At 38.9% G+C, this 25,222-nt stretch overlaps 1 protein-coding gene across 3 annotated transcripts in view; it reads left to right on the forward strand.

Moving 5' to 3' along the window:
* The window catches only part of DCLK1 (doublecortin like kinase 1), a 254,311-nt gene that overhangs the window by 223,347 nt on the left and 5,742 nt on the right, over nt 1-25,222 (forward strand). For 2 of the 3 annotated variants that reach the window (XM_076364254.1, XM_076364256.1), the window contains 4 exons: nt 278-355; nt 996-1,092; nt 2,956-3,036; nt 10,350-10,463. In XM_076364254.1, the coding sequence (XP_076220369.1) occupies nt 278-355; nt 996-1,092; nt 2,956-3,036; nt 10,350-10,463 (370 nt within the window). Of the gene's footprint in view, nt 1-277; nt 356-995; nt 1,093-2,955; nt 3,037-10,349; nt 10,464-16,520; nt 16,595-25,222 lie in introns of all 3 variants that reach the window. The other variant, XM_076364255.1, reaches the window with a different exon arrangement.

Below are 25,222 nucleotides of genomic sequence, written 5' to 3' on the forward strand. Positions count from 1 at the left end.
GTCACCTTTGCAGGCTTCATGTTGGTAGGTGTCACTGTGTAACTCAAGAATACAGCACAACATCTTCTGTGCGCTCCTACATTCTGATCTGATGTGGTTTTAAGATGTAAATGTAAAAAAGATTTGAAAGCGGAATTAGGATAGGTAGATAGGACATAGAGAAAATTCAGATGAGAATATATAAGAAATTATTAATAATTCTGAAAATGTTTCCTCTGTTCTTGTACTGTAGTTCATAGGAGTTGGATGTCTCTAACCGTGTCTCTCACACTTCTAGATATGGCTTGAAGGTGGACATCTGGGCAGCGGGTGTGATTACTTACATCCTGCTCTGTGGTTTCCCTCCGTTCCGTGGGTATGGACTGATCTATTCAACTATCCTTGTTCTGTGAATTGGTCCCTGTGCTGCTTTTGCATTAAGCACAGAGATTCCCACTGGAAAAAGTTCTCTAAGGGTTTGTTTTTTCCCATGCTCTGCATAGTAATTTACACAAACCCCATAAATGTCTGTGATTTTACTGTAAAATCTCTGTCTCATGTTTGTTTATTTTAGTTTAAACTTCATTGCTTTACAAAACAAGAGCCTCCATTACGGGTTCTGGGTGCCTTTGCCTGATGTTTAAAATACACAGTGAAATAAGCATCTTCTTTCATGGACCAAATACAACATATTTTGTGGTCAGTAAAAGGTAATTAAAATGTAAGCCACTTAATAAGGACATGTCAGATCTTTTCTCCCCCTCAAAGCAATTGCAAAGTTGTTGACAATCGTAAAGAGAAGCAGGTTACCTCAGAAAGAATGTACCAAATGCGCTTTGTTTTATGATCTCGCCATTCACACCCATGGTCGCATGCTTGGGGGGAATTGACAGCTTCCTAAAGCATACCAAGGGATCGCCAATTAAAAGCAATTTCAAGAAGGCTATTGAAACCAGCTCTAGAAATAATTTCTTTGTGGGATTTGTTGTTGTTTTTGTTTGATTTTTACTTTACAGAAGTGGAGATGACCAAGAAGTGCTTTTTGATCAGATTTTGATGGGACAGGTGGATTTTCCATCTCCATATTGGGACAACGTTTCTGACTCTGCAAAGGTAGGTTTATATAGTTGATGATGCTTTCTTCTCCGATATTATTCCCAGTGCCAGTATCTAATGAATGGTGTTCTTTCACAGTGCTGTATTTGACGTTTCATACATCTCCTGCTATACCTATAAATTCCTCTGGGTCACCGAGTATGTTGTCGTTTTATCAGTGCCTGTCTGTTAGACTCCAGGTGGTTCTCTATATGATGTCTCACACAACAGAGACACCAGCAGCCCTTACTGATCAAGAAAAATTTTAAGTAACTTTGCTTGACCTACACTTCTTAGCTTGAAAGCTCCCCAGGACTGTGCTTTGTATGTACTTATGATGGGGACCAGGTACCAACCTGGAGCCTTTGAATATTATATAATAATATTATAAGGAGGCTGTTTTCCCCTCATTAATCCCATTAGATGATATGTCTGTTGTTTCTTTCTGTCAAAGAACCAAGCCTCGCATTGCCTGTGACTCCGTATTGTTGTCGGTGTCGTACGAAATACAGACTTCTTCCGTCTACCAGTTCATGGGCTGTAGCCTCTTGGCACGTGACATGAGAGGTAGAGCTTGAGGTGTGCTAAGGCAGATACAATACTTTTCAGATACAGATCCTGACAGAGTTCCTTATACTTGCAGATCAGATGAAGGTTTTTAACTCTCATTAGTGCACTGGAGCAACAGCTTAACTCACAGACTTTCTAGGGATCTGGCACTCACTATAGTCATGTGTATAAATATAAATAGAGAAAGAGAGAATACACATGTGTATGTTAAAAAAAAAAAGCCAAAACCATAAAACTATTCATATGGTCATCCTGTAGATAAGTGCTTAATTTCTGCCAGTTTACTTCTGTAGCCTGTAAGGCAAATCCAGGCAAAACTGTCTTCCTATGTCTTTCAGCGTGACAATGTTTAATTATTCACAAAAAAAAAAAGAAATTTGGAGGTGGATGCATGTAATGAAAGTAGCTTTCTACGTTCTGAATCTCCATTCTTCAGAGAGTTACATCCTGCTTTTACAGATATGTGGAGGGTGATCAGTACCAGCGTTTTAGCCTGTTAACCATTGAGGTTAACAAATGAGACACAGTCATAGAGTTGGAAGAAGTCCTCTAAACCACATCATTGTGTTGTAGCAGGCTTTATTTCGTAGCATCATTAATGAGAACTCTGCAGGTCCTTTGCCAATGGTGTTTTCCTGTGAAACTCCTTCTTCCAAATAGTTCAGTCTAAAATTTCTGTTTTGAAGCGTTAGCCTATTCATTTAACTTCTCCTTGTCACTAAGAATTATTAACTTTGGTCTTTGGTGATACTCCTTTATTTGCTGTCATACTGCCATCCTGTTTTCTGTGCACTCCACACACTGGTGGAATTAGATATATGTTTATTTATATGCTAGTTGAAAATTAGGTAATTGCAGAGGAAATCAGAGGATGAAAAATCATGGTTTTAAGTGGTTTTTTTTAAATGTCTTCTATGTCATTTATACAAGAGCTTAAAGTAAAACTCTAGATTTGCTGGCTTTTTTCCTACAGAGGAATTGGCTTTTTTTTTAATGGGAAGTTAACCTAATTTCATGCGACCATCTGTTTTGTACATTATGTATTAAGTGCTTTTCTCTTAAACAGTGGCTACAGAATTGTAACTCAAAACTGTCTTCTAGCTTTTCAAGATACTGTTAGATACTGATTTAAAAGTTCAGCAGTTCATAGTTGTTCTTTTTTTTAATAATCTTAATATATTTCTGCAGTTGGTAGTTCACTCTCTCTTTGAGCACTCTTACATAATCAGTTGAAGAGCACTTTAGTGAATTAAATGTTGATTTGTTCTTTAAAAATGTTCTTTAAATTTGACCCAGTATTCCATTTCTCAGGAACTTATCACAATGATGCTTCAAGTAGATGTAGATCTGCGATTCTCAGCCTTGCAAGTTCTTGAGCATCCATGGGTTAATGTAAGTATTTTCAGGCTTGTAGATGCTGCTTGTAATTTGGCACCTTTGAGCTCATTTCTGTCAAGTCCTTTCTATGCCCTTTTGGAGCCAGCACATTCTAAAAATGCCACAGATTTAACTGGAAATCAGCTGGGTTACAGGCTGGTTTAGTATATCACACGTACCTTGGAGTATTCGCTATTTTATGCATGCTCAGCTACATTTTCTCTGAAATATTTTGGGCCAGGTTTTCAACACATCTCAACGACACTTGACAAATTTATACCTCTAACAATCAGCTTGCGGGTTCAGTGACACATTTTGCTCTCCTAAAATCAGATGCACTCAAAAATCTGACAGTCGTAATTAAGAGCTATTGAAATATAGTCCATAGTGTTAAGCCTACTTGATCCAGCATGAAACAGGGAAACCTTTAGAATCATATTTAGCTTCTGATGTTGAAATATACATATATTTATGTGCAGCCATATCCTTTAATCTGAGTTACCATGAAATAGCTCTTTATGTATCCTGGCTTATCTCTAAATGACTGGACATTTGCCATAAAAGTGGTAATCAGTGAGGTGGCGTACGGATAAATGTGGCAGAGGATAAAGAGATTTCTCTTTAATTAATGTTGAGACAAGGACACTGCTTAATATTTGTTAATTATGTCAGACTATTTAATATGTCTTAAAATATTTGGATGACAAGAAGGAAAAACTGGAGAAAATCCAGATTCAAATTCAGAAGGGAAGACTGAGAAAAGAAATACGATTGGGACGAGCAGAGAAGAAAAATAAAGGAGGAAGAAATAATGTTTCGTTTTGTTTGTTGCAAGTTTGAGTCTGCAGTCCTCCTTGGAATACTGTTTGGTCCCTCACCTGCTGTATCCAAAATCTTTTTCTCACTAAAACACTATTCTAAAAACTCAAATACACAGTAACCTCAAGCGTTAATCCTTTTTTATGAAAGTGTCCTCCATATAGCCCAGAATAGTGGTGATTAGTTAGGTGTTTACCAAGTATATGCTTTAGTCTTGGAGGCTCCTTTATTGCCCAAACCATATTTTTTTTAATTGTAAATGCTTTTATCATGCAGAGCACTTCTGCAGTGTATGAAGAGTGCAAGGATCCGGGACAATGTCTGATGAAAATCTTTTCATTTTTAAGATGACGTTCAAGCAGCTGAAATATTAATTTTCCTTGGTGCCAGGTGCTGTCCTTGGACATAGTGTTCTGTCACAGTTTATAATGACTTTTGGTGACTTAGGTGTCTCTCTGTCTCCACGGGAGGAGAACGGGTGGGGATTTCTGGAGTGCTGCTGAGGAAGAGATGGAAGTGACTGATCAGAAGCCACAGAGAGGCCAGGTCACCCGCAGTGTCAGTCTGCACACTGCTGCTGAGGTTACTGAAAAATCACTTGTTTGCACCACGTAAGGACGTGGTCACTAATCTTCCTCTTTTTCTGAAAAATACATTGGAACTGTTAATGCTGCCCCTGGACACTTTTTTTTTCTTTTGGCTTCAGTTACACCACGATGTATTTTAGGAAGCCATTTTAGCGAGATGTATTGAGAAGAAGAGGTGCAGCTCTTTGTCAGTAACGTGATGGTGGTGGTGTGCAGGTGACATGAGGGTCTGCTCCCTGCCCTCGCTAGTGCCTGCTGATGGAGAGGGATGGGGAACGGGGCCGGGGGCTAAAGTCTTTTAACACTCCAGAGCTCCAGTAACCAAAATCTGAGCTCTGGTTACTGAAGCACCCTGGCAAATTCCTGGGTTTCTGTGCAATAAGTTAAAATGCAGAGCCCTTTGCCAGAGGATGCTGTAGATGCCAAGTATAAATGGATTCAAAAGGGAGTTTGATACATTTTTGGAGGATGAGCCCCTTGGTGCCTATTAAATATGGTGGTCTGGATACAACTCTTGGCTCACAAAGTTCTTAAGTACTTGGTTGGCAGAAACTGGAGGATATACCAGGGAAAGTTCAAGATCTACTTGTCTTCCTTAAATGTACTATTTCATAAACAGTGGCTACGATGCATTGTTGGAAATAGGATACTATGTTCAATTCATCTTTGGTCTAGCTCTGCTGCGCTTCTCGTAGTTTTATGCTGATTATAATTCTTTGCAATCAAAACCTGTAGCAGTTCTGTCCATAAATAGGTGAAACAAATATTCCATGACAGTTCTGTAATTTCTTCTTTTCTGTCCAGTTGCTACTTTTAGCAACTGAGACAAATCAGTATTTTGTCTTCAGCAATATGCTGATGGTAGTTCATAACGCAGATCAAAACCTCTTTTGAATTCTCTCATGTATCCTCCAGATATTTTTTCTGGAAGGAGAAAGGCCAGCACTGGGACCAGTTCAGGAAAGTGCTTGATTGAGCACATTCCAAATGTCACTCCTATTTCAAGGCATCACACATGGAAACGCTTAATATTAGGCATAAAATTAACTAGATGGCACTAAAATCCTAGTTCACTTCAGGAGAAATAAGAACATGGCTGAGTTGAAATAGGTGCTTAAATGCTTTCATGAAAAAGGACACTTGCCTGAAGTGGGTCTGAGCAGTATGCAGCAGATAGCCTAGCAGGGACAGCCTGCTTGTGCACGGAGGCAGAATGATACACTGGTGTCAGACCCGACCTCGCATCCCCATACCATCACCAGCTTGACCAGCTGGGAGTCTTGTCACACAACCTCCCTGTACCTCATTTTCCCAGTTTCAGGACAGGGAATTAATATACTCGTCCCTGTTTATAAAAGGCTCTGCGATCTATGTGTCATAATTACCTGAGCAATTATCTGCAACTTTCGTAAAATACTGTCTTTCTGAGAAGAAATGGCACAAGGAATTTTCACCTAACACTCCATTTTCCCAGATAACCTGTTTAAATACTTTTCCGTGGCATCAAATGCTGGACTTTACTTTCCCTTTTCTTATTTCAGTTTTGAACCTATTCATAGAGTGGTAAACTTGCAGCTAAAATACTGGATAGGACAGCTGGCTTGAAAAGCAGGCATGTGTTTTCTTCGAGAATCTTAAGAAACATTTTCTCTCTTTGATCAAACCTTTGATAGAAGTGTTGTAACTGCTTACACTGTATAAAACCATTTTGTAGATTATAAATAACTATTCTACTTTATAGCTGCTTACTATGTGATTACTTGGTAAATTGCTGAGATTCCTGGAATGTGCTTTGACAGTTTCAATAGGAGCCAACCCTCATTTCAGTTTCAGTTTTTGCTATAAAAATAGCTGGAATCCTCTTGGAAACTGCAGAGCTTGTTATGGTCAGAGTCAGACCAGTAAAGCAGTTCCTATGTCAATAATATCCCAGCTGTTTTCAATTCAAAAAAACAAAACCTGAAAAGATGTTGGCTATGTGCCACTGCCACAGATGGAGATCTTGAATTCTAAATGCAATTCAGCAGCAGTTCCTTGCCCCCTCCATTTAGTTTATTTGGATTTGTCTCTCCTCTGCAGTACACTTAGACCTGGAAACAAATCCATCAGTTTATACTTCCCCTACAGGGACCCCAGCTCTTTCCTTTACCTGCTCAAATTCTTTGCAAACCCAAAGAATTATAAAAGAGGCTGGAAGCTTGAGGTCTGGCATTTTAAACATTGCTGATATTGATAACCTGAATTATACTATACAAGTTACAGGACAAACCTACTCTCTTTTTGTTGTATAAGTAGTAAATATTTCCTAATACAGCATTGAGCAGTGAATGCTGAAGGGGATGGATTTCATTCTGTAAATCCTTCTCTGTTAAAATCATCAATATAAAATGCGGTGTGTTGTTGCTGGAGGAGGAAGATGGCACACACCAGCCTAAAAAGAATTAGGGAAACTGGAGCTTTTACATATTTCCTTAACCATGTCTCCCTTGAAAATTTGTGTGCAAAAGAAATTAATAACCAAGCAGTAAATACTAATAAGCTGAACATTTGTAAGGAAGTTAATTTAAAAAGACATTTCTTATTTGGCAGCTGCACTACTTTTGGTTACACCCTAGGACACTGCCCAAAGAAAAATCTCCCTGTAATTCTTAAAGGAAACAGAGTCCAAAAGCTTTTCCAGCACTTCTATTTGTTCTAATTTTCTGCTGTTATTTATATAATGACCTATTCATCTGATGCTTTTAGACCTGGAAAGTAAAGTTCTTGTGACTGGCTTATGAAATGGATCTGAGTGCTTCAGGGCAGCAGGAGTCTGGGAATCCTGAACTTTGTTCCATCTTTTTAACACTTCTTTTTTCTTTGAGTGGCAATGTGTCCTCCCATAGAGAACAATGCAAACATGAAAACAGTGTTTATTAATTACTCAAATGATGCCAAACCCCTCTGCCTCTTTTATTTAAATTTTATTTTGATTTCTTGCAAATAGACCATGAAAGGTATTTTGTGGAGGCTGATAAAAAAACCCCATATATCTTAAGATCCCAAGCAGTTTACATTGTCCAGGTGAAAACTCAAATTCTGGACCAGAGTTTTCAAACTGTCAAAGAATTTTGACTGCTCAACTTCTGAGACGTGCTCAGGAGAGCGCTTCTTTCAAAGCATCAGCAGTCAACATTTTCCGAAGCTCATGACCCTTTAAAGTTCCCAGACTTGAACACCAAAAATAACTAGTCATCTTTAAAAGATCTTGTCCTGACTGCTAAAGCTGAGATGAAATTCTGTGATCCTAACCTGCTGCAAGAAGTAGTTCCTATAGCAAAAGGTTAAAATAGGGGAAAAGAACAGTTAACCTCTTTGGGGGCTGACATCCCTCCCATTACAGCAACCTGATCAAATTCTTGTCAGCAATATTTAGCCTGTTCTCCAATTCTACAACTTACCCTGCTGATTCTGGTGAATCTGATTTTTTTTTTTTTTTCACTTCCTGCCTTTTTAAAGTGCAGAGCAGCTTGTTTTGTATCTAGTTAAACAGCTGTCATCTCTCACCCTCAATATCTATTTTATTGTTGGCTGAAGTGATTCCAGGAGCCAGCTAATATATATTAGCTTGTTTATAAATCACATTGGAATAAAAAAAAAGATAACTACTAAACATCAGGTAGCACCAACAGTAGTAAGAAAATTTAATAATAATAGAGTAATTCCCATATATCCCTATGCTGCATCTTAAATTGAGCTGGAAGATATTTCATCTAAAAGCTGGAGCCCAAACTGTGTGTCTCTGGCACATTGCCACTGGAACTGTGGGTGTGGTGCTTCACCAATAAAATATTACCACAATCTTGGTAACTATTGTCTTCTTCGTAATTTAGTCTTTTCACAAGATGACACGAACGTTTGGCAGGCTTTCATGTAAAGAAAGCCAAGAGAATGATTCCCCCCCCCAAATGAAGAAGAGTTTGCTTCACAGACTAGCTTTCTTCTGGGAAAGGCAAGGTCAGCGGAAAGCAGGTTATTTTTAGGGATCATATACCACCGTGCCAAGACTCCCTGGTGCTAGACAATAATCAGCTACTGGGTTGTATTGTTTTGTTTTGTGTTTTGCAGCTGTGTGCACTTGACCATATTTTGCCAGCTGAGACGTTTTGTTAAGGGGTGAGTGAGGGATCTCTAAACACAAACTCCCCAAGCTAAATAAATAACAAACCCTAACCAACCTCCCTAAAATTCCCATGTGCTCACTGAACTCATGATTTACTGTAGCAGCTCTGTAACTCTTTAAGTGCACTCAGAATTGCTGCAAAGCCAGAAAAAAAAGTGTCTTCTCATCTCTCTGTATTCTGATCTTGTCTCTTGTTTGCCTGTATTCTGCTAGGACTTCGCTTAACTGGATTTTTAAGAATTTTTTCAACAGTTGATAGCTACACATACCATGCAGTGCCAGCTTGGGATGACCATTGCAGATGGCCAGTGACCTGATATCCTGCATATTCTGCCTATTCTGCATTTTGTAGCCTATTCCTCCTATTCTGCATGTTGTTGCCTGAAGTCCTGCATATTCGGCTAGTGGGGAAGTCTCACCGAGCGGTGGCTTTTTGCACTTTTTTCAGGCAGAAGGATCTTATTTGCAATTTCTAAATAATTCCTTTCTTCTCTTGGGCTTGAATTCTACTCTCTGACTTGCACAAAACTGCAAACTCCCTTCTTTCTGCTAGGGTTTCTCTTCAGCATCGAGGATGCCTGCGTGCCTAGGTGCAGATAGACAGGTTTGCTCTGCGAAGTGGAGTGTCTCAGCCGGAGGAGGCACCTCCTGGCCCAGCTGCACGGCTTCTGGGCTGGAGCTCACGCGCAGCCAGCTCACTTGGTGCGTGCGGCAGCAGAACATGTGTCTGCCTTTGCTTGGCCATGTAGTTGTGTGCCTGCTTTTACCTCAGGTTAGCTCAAGTTGAGAACACGTGTCTTTGAGCAAGGAAGAAGAGGCCACCCACAGCTGGCTCCAGCCCTTCTCTGCTTTCCCAGACAGTCTGTACCTCTGTCTGTCCTTTCCCCACAGCATCGCAGGCTTGTGTGCCTTGGGACTGGGGGAAGGAATTGCAGTCCCTTGTTATCAGTCAGTCGGAGATTCGATTTGCAGAGATGGCTTTGTTTAACTATGGTTTTAGTATGGTACGGTCATAGTCTGTGGGGAATGCCACAGCAAGCCGTAAGCCCACGCCTGACCTGGCCTGCAGACGTATACAATTATACATCCTGGCGTTGGTGAGGTCCCACACTCACCCGCCCTTGAGGGTCTCAGCCGGGGCATGTCTCAGCTCCCATCTTGCCTGGGTTTCCTCGATGTGGGACTCACCGAGCTGTGGCTGAAACATTCACCCAACCCCATAGTCCCCGAGTTTGTAACCTTTACAACGAGACAGGGACCTTATTGGTGTCTCACAGGGCTTTTGGAGATCCTTTCCTGTGTCCTACCAAAACGGGGCTTCTGGTATCTATAATCTCTTGGGCTCTTTCTACTTTTGAGGTCACTATCTTTAAATTTATGTGATGAGTAAACAGAATCATAAACAGGTCTGAGCTTATCAAGCTTAGAAATATTAATGGACCTAAAAATAACTGGGCAGTGGTAGTTAAGACATGGTAGAAGAATAATAAAATGTTTTACAATTGTTGTTAACTAACATTACCTAAAGTTTGAAAGGAAGATATTAGGTAAAGAAGAAGAGAGAGGCTGGTTCATGCCATAATATGATATTCATCTTACAAATACCTTAGATATATTAATGGAGGCAATGACTGATCCGTATTTCATTACAAACTTTCTTGTAAACTTTTCTATATTGACAGGTGCTATCAGAATCACCTTGCAATACCTTTATTTCACCTTTTCTCTCTGAAGTTTTATTTGGCTTTATTTCTCTGCAGGATGATGGCCTTCCAGAGAATGAACATCAGCTCTCAGTAGCTGGGAAGATAAAGAAGCATTTCAACACAGGCCCTAAACCGAACAGCACAGCAGCTGGAGTTTCTGTCATAGCAGTAAGCATCTGAAATACACAGCTGAAACACTTAAATATGTGCCCACAAGACAGTGTGTGTTTAGGACATGCCACCAAAAAGAAACTGGAGAGGGTTAATCTTTAGATAATTTGAGTGTTTAATTAATATAAACATAGGTAGACTGGTATTCTGCACAATTTCTCCATTGATTCTCCTTGTGAGTCACATTGTTATTTAACAGCCCTAGGAGATCTAACGGTACCCACACTTCTACATTTTACCAGAAGATCAGTGGACCTAGCTCCAATGTAGATTGAACAATTCGAACTATGGGACCATGGCATTTTACTTGGCAGCAGAATCATCACATGGATTGGGGCCACACAGAGGTTGTAGCAGGACAGCAGCACTTCACAATGAGTGGAAATTACCTCAAAATTGTAACAGAAAATCTGTGTGGCAGCCTAAGCTTCGCTTCTCTGAAGACATCAGAGAGAACTATGATGCCTCACTACTACCTTCACAGTTGATACACGTCTAGCCACTTCAAATTTAGCTGAGCAGCAGCATTTTATTGTACTGCCACATGCAAGCTGCTTCCCTTTAGGCAGAAGGACTTAATTGGGTAAAGACTTAATGGAGCTCCTTGCTGTCTTCTGTCATGTTGCAATTCCAGTCTAGGCATTCCAGGTTAGAACATGTCGGAGCTTCTGAAACCCAGTTTGACCAAACTTTTGACCAAGCTTTACTGAGGTTTCAATGGCATCCTCAGTGTAGCATACATCGCATACATTTGTATTTTTTCCCCAAAGATGAACATGTGTATTAGATATACATGCACACAGAATATATTCAGTGTTATATGAGATTATTCATACTAATGCCATTGAATAGCAACATGCACATCCTTTACATTTTTGATACATCTGCCTGTGTTTGTAAGCTTTTCTTTATTACTCATGGTAATGTTAACGCTCCAAATAGTCACTAAAAATAAGTGACACGTTGAACATAACCATTCCCATATCAGATTACTCAGTGTTCATTCCCAGCTTCCATAAATTGCAGGTGGTGTGACTGCACATGTACACTTTCTTGTACTGTTTCCACTTTCATGTTTCTCAGCTCAGCCCCTCCAGTGGTGAGTTAAATCAGCGTGAATTAAACTCAGCTCAGCACATGCAATCTGGCTCACAGGTGTGAACTGTTTGTGCAGCAAAATGGATACTCTCTCAAGTTACTTGGTATAAGTACTGAAAATTTCAAGCTGTGCCTCTCTCATATTTTTTCTTTACTCTTTCCAATCCTGAACGTCCTCAACATGGAAGCAAGTTGTTCCTCATGCTTTTCCTAGATTTTCTCGGTCATCAGCTAACATAGTCAGCATTTATTTATTTTCATTTTTAAGCAATAATACTGCAACAACTCTCCCACAACTAAAACATCACATACCCATTGCTCATCTGAAATGCAGGTATGTTCTGTATAGACTAGCTGAAACCGTGTTCCTTTCGAATGGACTGCCAGCACGCTTGTCCATGAGAATTACTGCTCAGATCCTCCATGCTAATGACTTCAAAGCTTAAAAGTGAGAAATGATGCCTCTGTCCTCATCCATCCCTCGCCTCCTTTATGTTTTTAATTTCCCCACCCACCTCTTTTTTTCCTTTGCCCCAGTTGCTCTGCCAAGGAAGTTTACAGCAGTTTACGCTTGAGTAATGAAAAAGGCACTGTAGTGAATCTTTCCACTGCAAAACATTATACATCAGAAAAAAAAAAGTATATGTTTAATTATATTCTTAATGGCTTTTACTTATTTTTTAGTGTTTGGAAATTTAACAGATTATTTTTAGTGATCATCTCTATGGGTGAACATCATACTCTGGCATGATTAATCCTGCAATTTGGCCTATAAAGTAGAAATGTTTAGAATATTTTTACAGAATTCAGAAAGTGGTTTGGTTAGCTTGTGTCAATTATTTTCTAAAAACTTGGAAGAAGATGGGGAAGTATAGACCTCTTTAGTGTTTTGGTAATGTTCCAGAAAGCTAGATAATTTTGATTTTAAGAATAAATTACCTTTATTTTCTACAAAACTAATTTAATAAGTAAAATAAAGTCGAAAGCAAAACAACAAAGCCTTTAATTGTTGTTTCTGCACTTGAAAGCATACTTAATATACATTTGACATGCATGTCATCAGGGTTTTACATTTGGGAATCTTCCTTTAACTGTGCAATCTCAAATATCATAGAAATAAATCTTATTAATGAAGCCTGCTCTACATTAGAATTTTCAAAGTACGTACAGATGCTGTAACATATTGTTCAGCACTAAAGATGTGCACTAAGTATATTTTCTACAAAAATACTGTTTTATTGTGCCTGCCTGTATGTTTACTGTAACTTTTTGAGAGAGTGTTTGTGTATATAATATATAGAGATGCCTTCTATATATTATGTAACACATCTCTGTCTGTGTGTGTGTTTGTGAAAATGTGTTAATATGTACTTATATTTATATAGCTTACTTAATAGTATAAAAGATAAATATTAGCATTACTTTGAGTTTTATAACTCTGTTTATGTACAGAGATAGCTAATCTGTGGTATTTAGTTCTCAATTTGCCCTCACACTGGTATGATATTATATGCCTGTTTTATTCGGTGGTAAGAAGTAACACACCTCAAAGATCTCAAGCAGTATTTATCGTATGCACCAATTAAAACTATAATACGAAAACTAAGTTCCTAAAGATAGAATCATAGAAACATAGAATCATTAAGGTTGGAAAAGACCTCTAAGATCATCGAGTCCAACCATGAACCCAACACCACCATGCCCACTAAACCATGTCCCTAAGCGCCTCATCTACACGTCTTTTAAATACCTCCAGGGATGGGGACTCCACCACTTCCCTGGGCAGCCTGGTCCAATGTTTAACCACTCTTTCAGTAAAGACATTTTTCCTCATGTCCAGTCTAAACCTCCCCTGGCACAACTTGAGGCCATTTCCTCTTGTCCTATTGCTAGTTACTTGGGAGAAGAGAGCGACACCCACCTCGCTACAACCTCCTTCCAGGTAGTTGTAGAGAGCGATGTGTTTGTGGTCAGCTTAACTGGGAGGAATTTTGAAGCCACGTGCATTTTACATACGTCTACTGTGGCTACTGCTTTCTTCAGCGATGTCCAAACACATTGTATTGACTCCTTTGGTTCAGTCTTAAATCTGCTTTGTTGATGTGGTAATCCTCAGTAAAAGTTGTCTCTGACCATTCAGGGCAGAGACGTCCTACAAGTTGTCATGCATGTGTCCAGACTTCAAGTTTGTCCGCATTTGAAAGGATTTGTCAGTTTGGACAAACTACCATAATGAACGTGTTGTGCATGCCTAGCAAAGTAGTTCCTTTGCTGATGTAGCAGAAGATGATTCCTCAAACAAAATTAACTATACAGGCAAAGAGACTTTTCTGTTGATACATTAATATATCATTAAAAGTTCTGCCAGCATAACTATGTCAGTTGGGAAAAAATTCCCTTAAACCAACATAGCTTTGCCAGCAAAATTTTAATTGGAGAGCTAGCTTTTAAAACAGCAAGAGAATTAAGAAGTCCCTAAAAAACACTGCTTGCTCATGGGAGAGTATGTAGGAGAAAGATCGCTTTACTTGCCCTGTTCTTAAACTCTTGTCATAGGCATTGACTACGGGTCTCTGTAGGAGACCGGGGCTGGGCTAGTGCCCCTCCAGTCTGTGTCAGAATGGCTGCGTTACTGTTAAGCATGTTCCAAAATATTTGCAGGATCAGGTTTCTCATACAGCTTTCCGATAGGAATAGTATTTTGTAGTTCCTTGATGGTGTTTATAAAAGATACTTCAGTAAAAACATAAAACCAGACTTTTACTAAATAGTCTTCTTAAACTTTGGGGATAGATGCTTTCCTTCAATTCTCCAAGGATGTCATCCCATTGTCGTTTTTTTTCGCCACAAAACAATACCCTGTAGCTGTACCCTATGGGCTTTAGTGACAGTGGCTAAAGTGGCCAAGAGCCAAAATCATTTTTTAAGAATGCTTCTACGATCAAGAGGTGTGCTGTAATTACATATATGAACTGAGCATCGTTTAATTTGTGTTCTTGTCTGAAGTGTTAAAGCTTTGCCTGTATGTTGTCACTTTTGTGCTTGTATTTTTGCCATTGTTAAGACAGAGGAGAAGACTAATGATAATGTTCTGTTAAGGTTGTATGAGGTCCCTGTCTTGGCAATGGGAGTGAACTCCAGCTGGAGACTCACAGGAATCGAATAGGACAGCAAAAGAGAAAAGCTGCTCAGAAAGTTGGGGTTGCTCTCTGCCTCCTGCAGAGTCCTCGCTGGGCTGGGGACACCAGCTCGGGGCCGCTGCCTGCGGTCCAGCAAGGGGAAGGCAGCGGACAGGTCGTTGCCCTGCATTCTGCCAATTTTAAAATAAAATTACAAATTCCAAGTGGCATTTTTAGCAGTGGGATTTCTTGGGTGGTGTGGAAGAGAAGCCCAGTTTAGTCTGTGAGTTTTGCTCGGCTTAAAGATGAACCTGTGCCTCAGATGTCACTTCCCATCTATTGTCTGTGTTGTCCTGGGATCATTGTCCGCAGTCTGGTTTCTCATGGCAGGATTTCCACACCGACAAAATTGTTTCAACTCTTGTTAGGAAGCAACTCTCCCGATTTTCTCTATATTGCTTTTTAGCTATTCGATTTTAGGGCAATATTTTTGATCTGCTTTTTAAGAAAACATCCCTTTTGTGTATTTTATATGCAGCATACAAGGAAGCCAGTAGATGGCAATAGTAGACCAGTGTAGTTAAGCCAACAGAAAATTAACTCTAGGTACAAGGTTCTCATGGTTTTAAACAGGAAACGTCCTTTAAATAATTCTAAATAAGATGAAAGAGGCATTGTTTTAACAAAATGGAATAAATTATTAAATTCTACACTTGCAGGGGAGTCATCAAGAAAAATTTAAATTTGCAGTTAGCTCGTAGCTACCCTTGAAGTGGTTGGTAACTAGAAATGTGTTGAACTGCTTTTCTGAATTTAGAATCAGAAACTGTCATCAGTATTAGAAATATATGCCACGCTCTTATTGAAGCACAAAATGGCCTTTTCTCTTCATAGGGCAAAATGTGAAAATCATCACAACTAGCAATTTTAAAGTGGGCAGAGTGTCTCCCTCAAGATATTTTCCTCTAAAATGTTATTTAACTCGGCTAAATGATGTCTCCACCGTCTGTTAGTGCAGCACATAAAACAACACATTTTCTTTGTTCCTATGCACATGATTCTGCTAATGAAAAACTAAACCTAAAAGATCTGTATTCCTTAAGTAATATCACGAGCACACTTTCCTGGACACAATGTTAAGTTCCTTTCCATTTTGACTTTAATTGGTGCAATTTTAAACCGAATAGTTTTGTACTGTTATCTTTTTGAGCATGAGGTGTAAGCTGAAATGATAAACAATGTTATTCATGGCTCTGAGTAGTCCGACTCTCCAAGGTTAACGCATTTTTAGAAATGAATTACCATGATTGATGGGGTATCAAAACCTGATTCTTTTCATCTTTACACATTCCATGATTATGAAGCAGTCTAATTTAAGCCTTGTGTAGTCTGTCTAACCTGCTCCTTGTGACGGTTGCACTGCATTTTTTTAAAAATTATTAAACCTCTCAGTTTAATTGCAAAAGATAATTTTCCATTACTGGTATGTGCAACTTAAAAGGGCACTTCTGTCTTTGGAGGTAACAAGCTATTTGTCAGACTTTTAAATGAATGCATTATGCATTAAGTAACCTATTTCGCAAACTCCATTTTAGTTTGAATAAATTGGCTTCTAATTTAGCAAGACGGAATCTGGAGTTAGTATCTTTTTCTTTTATTTCTTTACTTTTTTTTCTTTTTCATTTTAGTCTCTGGTACGTAGCTTTAGGATGTTAGATAAGTGCCTTCTGAAAGTGAAAACAGTAAATATGCACTAAATAAGGAACAGCTTGCTCTGGAGTCTGAATTCTTTAGCCTAATGTCGATCCACTGAGTTGCCCCGTTTCTCTCTGCTCAGCTGGACCACGGGTTTACCATCAAGAGATCAGGGTCTTTGGACTACTACCAACAACCAGGAATGTATTGGATAAGGTATGAGATGGTGCAGCGCCAACAGTCAGTGTTTCCATGGCAACGTGCTGGCAGTCTCCATTAACCAGTTCCTTCAGTGGATAAACATGCTTTTTGATTTGTTATCCGGTCCATATGCTGCTTTATCAGTTTCGTTTTAATCTTGATTGAGATGCCACACCCCCTCATTCCCTTTCTTCACCCATCCCTCACACCCACATCGCCAGCTTTCTCTTCATCGCACATGCTCAGTATCAATTTCCCCTGTAGTTAAAAGGACAGTGTATATAGAAAATCTACTAGATATGCTGAAGTACGCGCCCTCCCCCTCCCTACTGCTTGTTAAGGCATCTGCTTCCCCTGCGCTCCTGTTTTGAAACACACGGAGCAGCAACAGGCTCTCAGCATATATTTTCCTCTTTTTCCATGCGAGATGTGGAGCTATATACTGTCATTTTAAACCCACTAAACACAATCCTTACCTTAGATTGAACAATGCATTTACATAACGTGGTATGTAGAAACTCTCCCAAGTTCAATGAAATACAATGCATTGTATGTGCTGGTAAGCTTGTGTTTCTAACAATGCATTCTTTCTCTTTTCTTTTTAAAACCCTTCTGATATGTATTTATTTTGATTTGATTTTTTTAAATATTGCATGAGTCTTTTGAATATATTTTTCTTCATTGTGTAACCGTGCCAGGGCTGTCGTTAGCTGGCTTAACCTCTATGATAAAATGGGACTCTGGGCGGGAGGGGGTTATTCTGGAGTGGGGGCAAGGAGGGATCCAGGTCTGATAGCACACGCGAGGCCCGTGCACCTCCTCAATCAATCCAGAGCCCTGGAATTTCAATCAAGTGGTTATTTGCTGGCTTTTTTCCTTCTTATTACTCACAAGACCTGCGTTTTGATAGCTGGAGAAATTTTTATATGTTTCTTGCGAAACCTGCGTTTTCTAACACTGCAGTGATTGAAGCCTTTAAAAACTCGTCTGTGAGGTATTTGGAAAAACCCAGCAAATTAACCGCATTAGTGAAACAGCAGAGATGGTCACTGCAAGTGTTTCCAGTAAAGTAAAACTCCCACCCTGGATCATTTCACTGAGTGCATGGGTCAGGCTACAGCACAGTTTCCGTAAAACCTAGCAGTTCCCTGCGCGCCCACGGAGGGTTAAGTAGATTCTGATATGGATGTTCTGGGGAAAGAAAAAACAAAATAGTCCTACTTTTCAGGCAAAAAGTAGAAAAGTATTTCCCATCCATCAGATGAACACTGGCTAGCAAGTATTGAGAAACACTTTCACTCCCAAGTGCTCGAATGTGTAGCGGTACCTGTAATTCCAGCCTATCGCACTTGTGTTCGTGGCTATAAACCTACTGCAACATGCAAGGACATCGCAAAACCTGCTTGGTCGGTGTTGTCACTTGGCATCGTGCTTTGCAGGTTCCAGCCCTGTAACACAGCCGAGAGACGGCAGCACAGCATCTGTGGGTTTTGATTTTGAAGAAGGGGGGAATGGGGCCTGAGTGCCCAGCTTTAGCCAAGTGTGGGTTTGATAGTATTCCACTTACAAAGGAAAGATGGCATTTTGTGTCAAGCAAGACTTTGTCAAATAGTTGCAAATTTAATATCTCCTCTGTAAAACGGGGGAAAGCTCACATGAGCTTTATTTATCTTCCCGGAGTTTAATTGCTATCCATGATCAGCTTACACCCCTTCTCCGCTTTACTATTTTTATTTTACACCAAAAAAAAAAAAAAAAAAAGAAAGCTGTCTTTCCGTTTGCAATACACAGTGTTTGGATCTTTTAAAACCCCAGCTTCAGGGGGAGCAAGCCACCAGAAACAGGAGCCTGTGATAAAGCAAGCGTCTCCTCTCAGATTGGCCTTGACTCAGTTTAACTGCATAGCCCAGATTTTGAAACAAACCATATGCATTCTGGGGAGGTAGGGAGGGAAGACTCTAATTCTGCGACTTGGTAAATAAATAAACGCTATAAAAAAAAAGGGCCATTTGACTAAAGCACTAGTAATGGCTGCCATCAGCATACAAAATGACACATCCCTGAATAATGGGCTGGAGCAGATGGGCGATAATCTCTCTTATTCATACATAAACTGCTCTGTTTTCCAGCTGGGGGCAGTAACAACAATGTTTATAATTAGTGCTTTCTAAACAGGGCACCTAGTGTGGAAAGGCAAATTGGGAGAGCAGGGCTCCTAGGCATAGATGCTTAATTAGGAAATGCTATAATAGGGGGTACCTCCGAACAAGCACTGCCCTGTGTTTGGTCCTCTTTCATCTCCAAGAAACAAGCAACTGCTGTAGTGACCAACATTTTAGTCTAAATAAAACCGTTTCGATTTAGCAAGTGTTTACTTTTTAGTAGTAACTGTAAGCGCACATGCAAAGCATATGAAAAGGTTCATCAATTCCCATCTATAAAACACTTAATTTATCACAGGCCCATGAAAATTAACCTGAATTCACAAGTGCAGCGGAAAATGAAAGCAGGTCCCAAGGAAAATGTAACGCTCCCTTTGTTAGTGTTAAACTATTCATTTCTTCTCCACTCCTTTGATCCTTTTCATGCCTAGTTTCTAGCAGTCTTCTAAAACATCTTTTTAAATGGCACTATTTCCTCCTTCAATCAACCAGAAAGCCTGTTCCTTTCTCTGCCTAAAAGACTTTCCTATTCAAAGTGCCTCAAAGTCCTAATTTTCTGAGCACTCATTCTACATCCTGTTTTATTCCCTTTCAGTAAGGTAATATGTGCAAAAGTGACATGACTTTTTTGAGATACTAAACTACAACAAACCTTATGTACAGTAATAGTTGTTGTAGCAGGTATGAGATATAATGCCTGGAAAATCTTACAGTGTTCCTTGAATATGAGGAACAGAAAAAACACAGGGGCCAAATCAGTAAAATCATTTGGACCCCAGACTGATGCATGTTTTAAGAGCATCCCACCTAATGCTGTCGGGGCATCAGACCTGCAATCAGGAGTGCAGAAAAGGCCAAAGCAGCCTCAGTAGGGAATGAGATCTGGAGGTGCCAAGTTAAACCCCTGCAGTCTGCACTGCCCCAAGGCTGGTGAAACTTACTGTTCTCAATAGCCAGGAAAGCCAGCCTTGGTGTAGCTGGGTAATGCCCATGGTGCAATCACATCTTCATTCACCCCAAATTGCCAATGTCAACTCAAGTCAAAGACAACAGAGATCACCTATCTCCGAGCAGAGGTACTATGTTGGGGATTTCTTTTTCTCTCTCCAAAGTCAGCCCATTCTTTGATAGATCTCTTTGTAAAAGGGTTAAAGCCAATGCATTCATCTTTTATAATTTCCCTCCTATTGGAACTTAGCAACAGTGACCACAAAAAATCCAAATGGCACCTGCATTGTCCTTCAGAAATATCATAACTGATAGATTTACTTTCTTATAAGGAACTTTTCTTTAAGATGTACTCAACTGAGGCTTTTAACAGTTTGTGTGACTCAAGTTTTTTGGTTTTCTTGTAACTAAGCCAGAATACTAACAGTGAAAGTATTTCAAGCCTTCTCTTTAGCCCCGAGTGTTGCAGTGTCTGGTTCATAGCCTTCTTCAGCTGCTTTACCTGTTCCTCCAAATGGCAGCACATTTTGAAGGCAATACTTTGCATAACTTACCAATGTTTTCTTCGACCCTGAATTTCCTTACTGGTTCTGGTTTATGTCTGAATCTTAACATTATTTTAATCTGCTACTGACAGAATGGCCTGAATTTTCTGCCTTTTCTGGGCTGATTCAGAATATCAAGGGAGCACCAGAGTAGGTGTAATCTAATGTAAAATATTAGTAGAAAATATTAGTATATGTAGTATTATATATAAGATTATTATAAAATGTTAGCGTATGTTATTTTGTATATATCCACAGACACTAAAGGAGCAAAATAAAACCCAGTAAATGTATGGGAAAGTCATTAATGATCTTATCTATGTAATGACAACAGCAAGGAGATGAGTTACATTGGATGCTTAATGAAATCATCAATCCAGTCAATACTGAATTCATAAAATACTGGATTTTTAAAATACAGTTCTCACTGTCACAGTTAAAAAGGTATCTGAATAGCTCATTTCAAAAACCCATAGTTCCACCCTCTGTGTTTGGTTCCTAAGTCCCATTACTATGCATCTGTCGAGTTACTTACACCTGTCCCAAGTGGATACAATACACTTTCCAGTCAAAAGTTACAGTCAGATGTCCTGACAATGGGACAAGGAAGTTGGGAATCAGGCTTGCTGTCTGTGAAGTCTATATTTAATACCGTAAAACCCTCTGTAAACGGAATATTGGTAAAAACAGGCAAACATCTAAACTCATTTAAAATCTCTTCTGCTCTCTGACTAAAGAAAACCACGACTGATTTACAAACTATAAATAAAATTCACCCATGCAAACAACTTGGCACTAAGTCTCTTCCACGTGTAATTGAAAACAGCTGAGGAATCGTGTCTCTAAAAAGGGGGGATATCAAAGAGTAAACACAAACTTAAATAGAGCAATATGAATTCAGCAGTTATACGTGTAGAATACTTGTCTTTGTACTCACTCACCAATACAGTACAAAGCATACATCAAAATGATTTGGTTTTCTTTCTTTTTTACTTTCATTTTAGCTAAATTCCATGCCAGAAGTTACATGGTGCGCTAAAGCACTGGCCTTTTGCATTTGGAGGTCTAGGTTCAAATCCACTCGATTAATTTGTCACCTCGATGTGGTCATTTGCACGTCTCCAAATCACCGTGTAACTTGACTTAGTTATAACTTGTGCCTGAGGGGCTAAAAATAACATGTGTCTTTCACTCCTGGACTGAGGTGCATTGCTACGTTTTAAGTACTCTCCAAAAAGTGTCTTGAATCATGAATCAATCACACACACACATATATATATATATATATTTTTATATATATATATATATATAACCTAAGAAACCCATGGAAAAAATAAACAAAGGTCAGACTGAAGGGCTGCCTGGCTTGTGCCACGAGCATTGTTTAATGGTCATTTTTACAGTAGGGAAACCCGCTGTTACATATCTCAACGTATCAAGGTCACTAGCCAGAAGCTTAAGGAAATAGAATAAAATTACCTAGGTGTGAACATTTAAATACATGCATACACATACATGTATATAAAAGAATGCACTGGAAGAAAAATACCAGTGTTTCAATGCATATGTCCGTGTAATTCCACACACTAAACAAAGCATCACGAAAATTGCAAACAAATTGCAAATATGCTCCTGCAGAATGAAAGCGAGTGAAGGGAAGGGTTTCTTAGATTAATGCATGAACAGCTGCATCCCCAGTTCAGTCTCCTGGCTGGTATGAATAATGGATGGACTAAGAGGCAAAATACACAATAATGTTCTTTTATTAATGAAATGAATATATATCTATATTTGGTGGCCAGCAGTAAATTAAGACAGGTGAAAAGAAAAACATCACTGCTCGCATTCATAAAATGCAGTTACTTCAATCCGATAATTATGGACCTGACAGAAAATAGCACCCCACAGCTAAAATAAGGTGATTCCCACTGCGAATCCAACGTATATATCAAAGCAGTTGTAGTTTTTGAATGTCTGTTCATAAGCACTGAGTTCAATGTTTTCCAAGAAAAAAGAATTTGCGTGGCTCAGGAGTCCAGCAACATCAAGGCATAGAAATCAGGAAGAAGACACTCCCTGTGGCAAAATCGTGGAAAAATGCTAACTGCATCTTAGTATATAGGTGACAGAAACAATGGTTTTAAAATAATGCTCTATTGCTTCAAATTAAATGCATTTCCAAAAGTGTCGTGTTAACCATTTGGTACCTGGTGTCAGGATTACTAAATGTTGATGCAAAATACATTAGTGCTTAATGAAGTGCTTCAGACCCATCAGCACCAAACTATTAGAGGCAATCCACTTATCTGCTGCTGGATAAGAAGCTCTACATTTCCTCATATGGATTGTAAGAGGACAGCTGCATATCTTAAATAAGAATGCTATCCTTGCATTTTAGTTACCATTACTATCATATAGTGCTCAAAGTTCTCACTCTCTCACCTCGAGCCGGGAAAAAAAAAATGTCAAAATGTGATAATGAAAATCTGGGATTTGCAGCCCTGTGAAGCATAAGTGCACTTCAGATCCACTTATTATTTATTGAAAGAGTAGCTTAAAGTAGAAATGCCCTAGAAATCCATAATGGACTGGTTCATGCACCGGCAAACCACCCAGCTGAATAGTAGATGAAATAATAAATCTATTAAACCAAGGCAATGTGTATAAGAGGCCTTTGTTACAAAAACAGTAGTAATAATGAAAAAACTGATTTTTGGAATATGCTCATGTGCACAAGAGGGTACAGTAGGTGAAAATTGCACTTACAAAACACATGCAGTCATTACTCAAATGTATCTTACCATCTCCCCTGCATTCCAAAGCATTAATCTATTGTATTTTGAAATTCTTTAGAGGTAAAAAATAACCATGACCTCATTAAATGAAAACTAGCATTTGTGCAGAATGCAGAGTGGCCACACCGCCTGGCAGTGTGGTAGACACTGGAAGTGCAAAACGTCATCGTAACATTGGACAGAGTAAGCCCAGTCTTGCGAGTTCTGTAGGGCTTGTGAGTGCTCCGTCTGTCGCCAGAACTGACCCATTTTGTGGTTCTGACATGTGAAACACTGAACGTTAGAATATGACCTGTGTATTTTTGCTTTTAATAGATAAATACTCCCTTCTTTAGCTCTCTGTGACTTTATACATTTTTATTCGATAAGCTCTTTGGGTGAGGAAGGCTCTGAATGTCTCTCAGCACAGGAGAGTAACCACAATAATGCCCCTGAGTCTACAAGCATGCCTTTATAAAGACCAATTAGATGAAATTCAAGGAAGACTTGGGATAAAAATGTAAAGAAAAACATAATCTCGAAATATCTCAGGAAGTTTCTGAAGGGTTAGGAAGCCAGAAGTATTTGGTCCTACAAACTACAGCATAGGGTGCTGGATTAGGTGGGATCATCAGGTTTTTTTGCTTACCATTTTTGATTAACGAGGCAGGAATTGCCTTTATATATATTTAAACAAATATATTTAAACAAAAGCACCCAAAGCTTCCCCAAAAATAGTAGAAAAGTAGTATCTTAGGGTTTATTTTTTAAAGACATCTTTAAAATTATGTCCTGATATTTAATTATCTAGCTAGTTTGGCAATTTCCTAATTTTGTCCTTCAAAAAAAGCAATACCCTGGGCTAAATTTCAAAAACAATCTTTTATTCAACAGTATTCTCTTTTGTGTAACTTACTTAATTTTAAGTACCTTCAGTTTTTACATATACATTTGCCATTCTTGTGTAGCATATTTTAAAAATCAATTTTGAATTTAATACAAGTATTTTTATTTATTCGGCCAGAAATGTTTAACTTTCTCAGAGGAGAGTATCTATTACCACAGGATGATGTGATGTGGTTTAAACTTTGAATAAATGCTTATTTCCTGTAAGCATAAAAAAATCTTTTAAATAGAAATCTGTATTTTATAGAATGGTAATATATGTCATTCTTTTCAATTTTTACACAGAATTACATACTGTATGCAGTATATTCACTGTGTGTAAAAGATCTAGGTATTCTTCTGTTTCACATTAAAAAATAATCAAAACCTGAATTGGTTCAAGGCTAAGAAACGTAGAAGGCGTTGAAAATAACTAATTAGAGCTCTTAACCAAAAGATTAGCAGTAAACAAAGAAATTCTCAGCAGATGAGAAGTGTTGGATTTTGTAGCAATTATTATTTAAAATACAGGGATGAACTTATCCAAGTTAATTATTTTACCCCTTTAAGGTAGTGCTCTCTAGGTTCTAGACACAAAAAGAATAGTTCAGCAATTTAGCCTAACTAAATCCGTTTGCTATAGTAGTTCTGTACTCTTGTCCATCTTTCTGTCTCTATTACATCATTATTGGATGCTGATTGCATTATTTTAGAGCAGGGATTGCTATAGTGCTATTCTGCACCAGTATGATGGATTTAGTTTTCATTTTGTTCTCAAAAATTTGTTGGCTATAAATACATCTCTCCTCTCCTATGAGGCTCACGCTATAACTGGTAAATTTTCTAGAGAAATCAGTCATGTGTATCTCAAGAGAAAACAATAAATCCTTTGAAGCAGAATAACCTTTTGGCTGCATTCTTTTAAATAGAGATTTTCATACTAGGGACAAATTTTACAAGCCTTAGCAGTTAAACCTATTAAGTTCTCAAAGTCATCTTTGCCTCCAGTGCCATGATGAGATATTGGTTTGCATTTTGTATGTCATCTTACTAGCCACCTGCCTTTTCCTGTTTTGCTTTTTCCAAAAAAATCACAGGCCATGTTTTAAGAAGGCAGCCCTGCTTCAGAAGGCAGTTAACTATGTGTCAAAGTGCTCTTGCTGAACCAAGGCCATCCTGTTGAACTTGTAATTTTACAGCAATTTCAGGGACTGCAGTCTAATACCCTGTAATCAAGAAAACAGTAAAACCCGATCCCATGCTTGAAATCATTGGCCAGAGTTGGGCTGCCCTTACCTGGGTTGCAGCTTCCCCTTGTAAATGTTCCCG

The sequence above is a fragment of the Aptenodytes patagonicus genome, chromosome 1 (assembly GCF_965638725.1).
Source record: "Aptenodytes patagonicus chromosome 1, bAptPat1.pri.cur, whole genome shotgun sequence".
Taxonomy (NCBI): domain Eukaryota; kingdom Metazoa; phylum Chordata; class Aves; order Sphenisciformes; family Spheniscidae; genus Aptenodytes; species Aptenodytes patagonicus.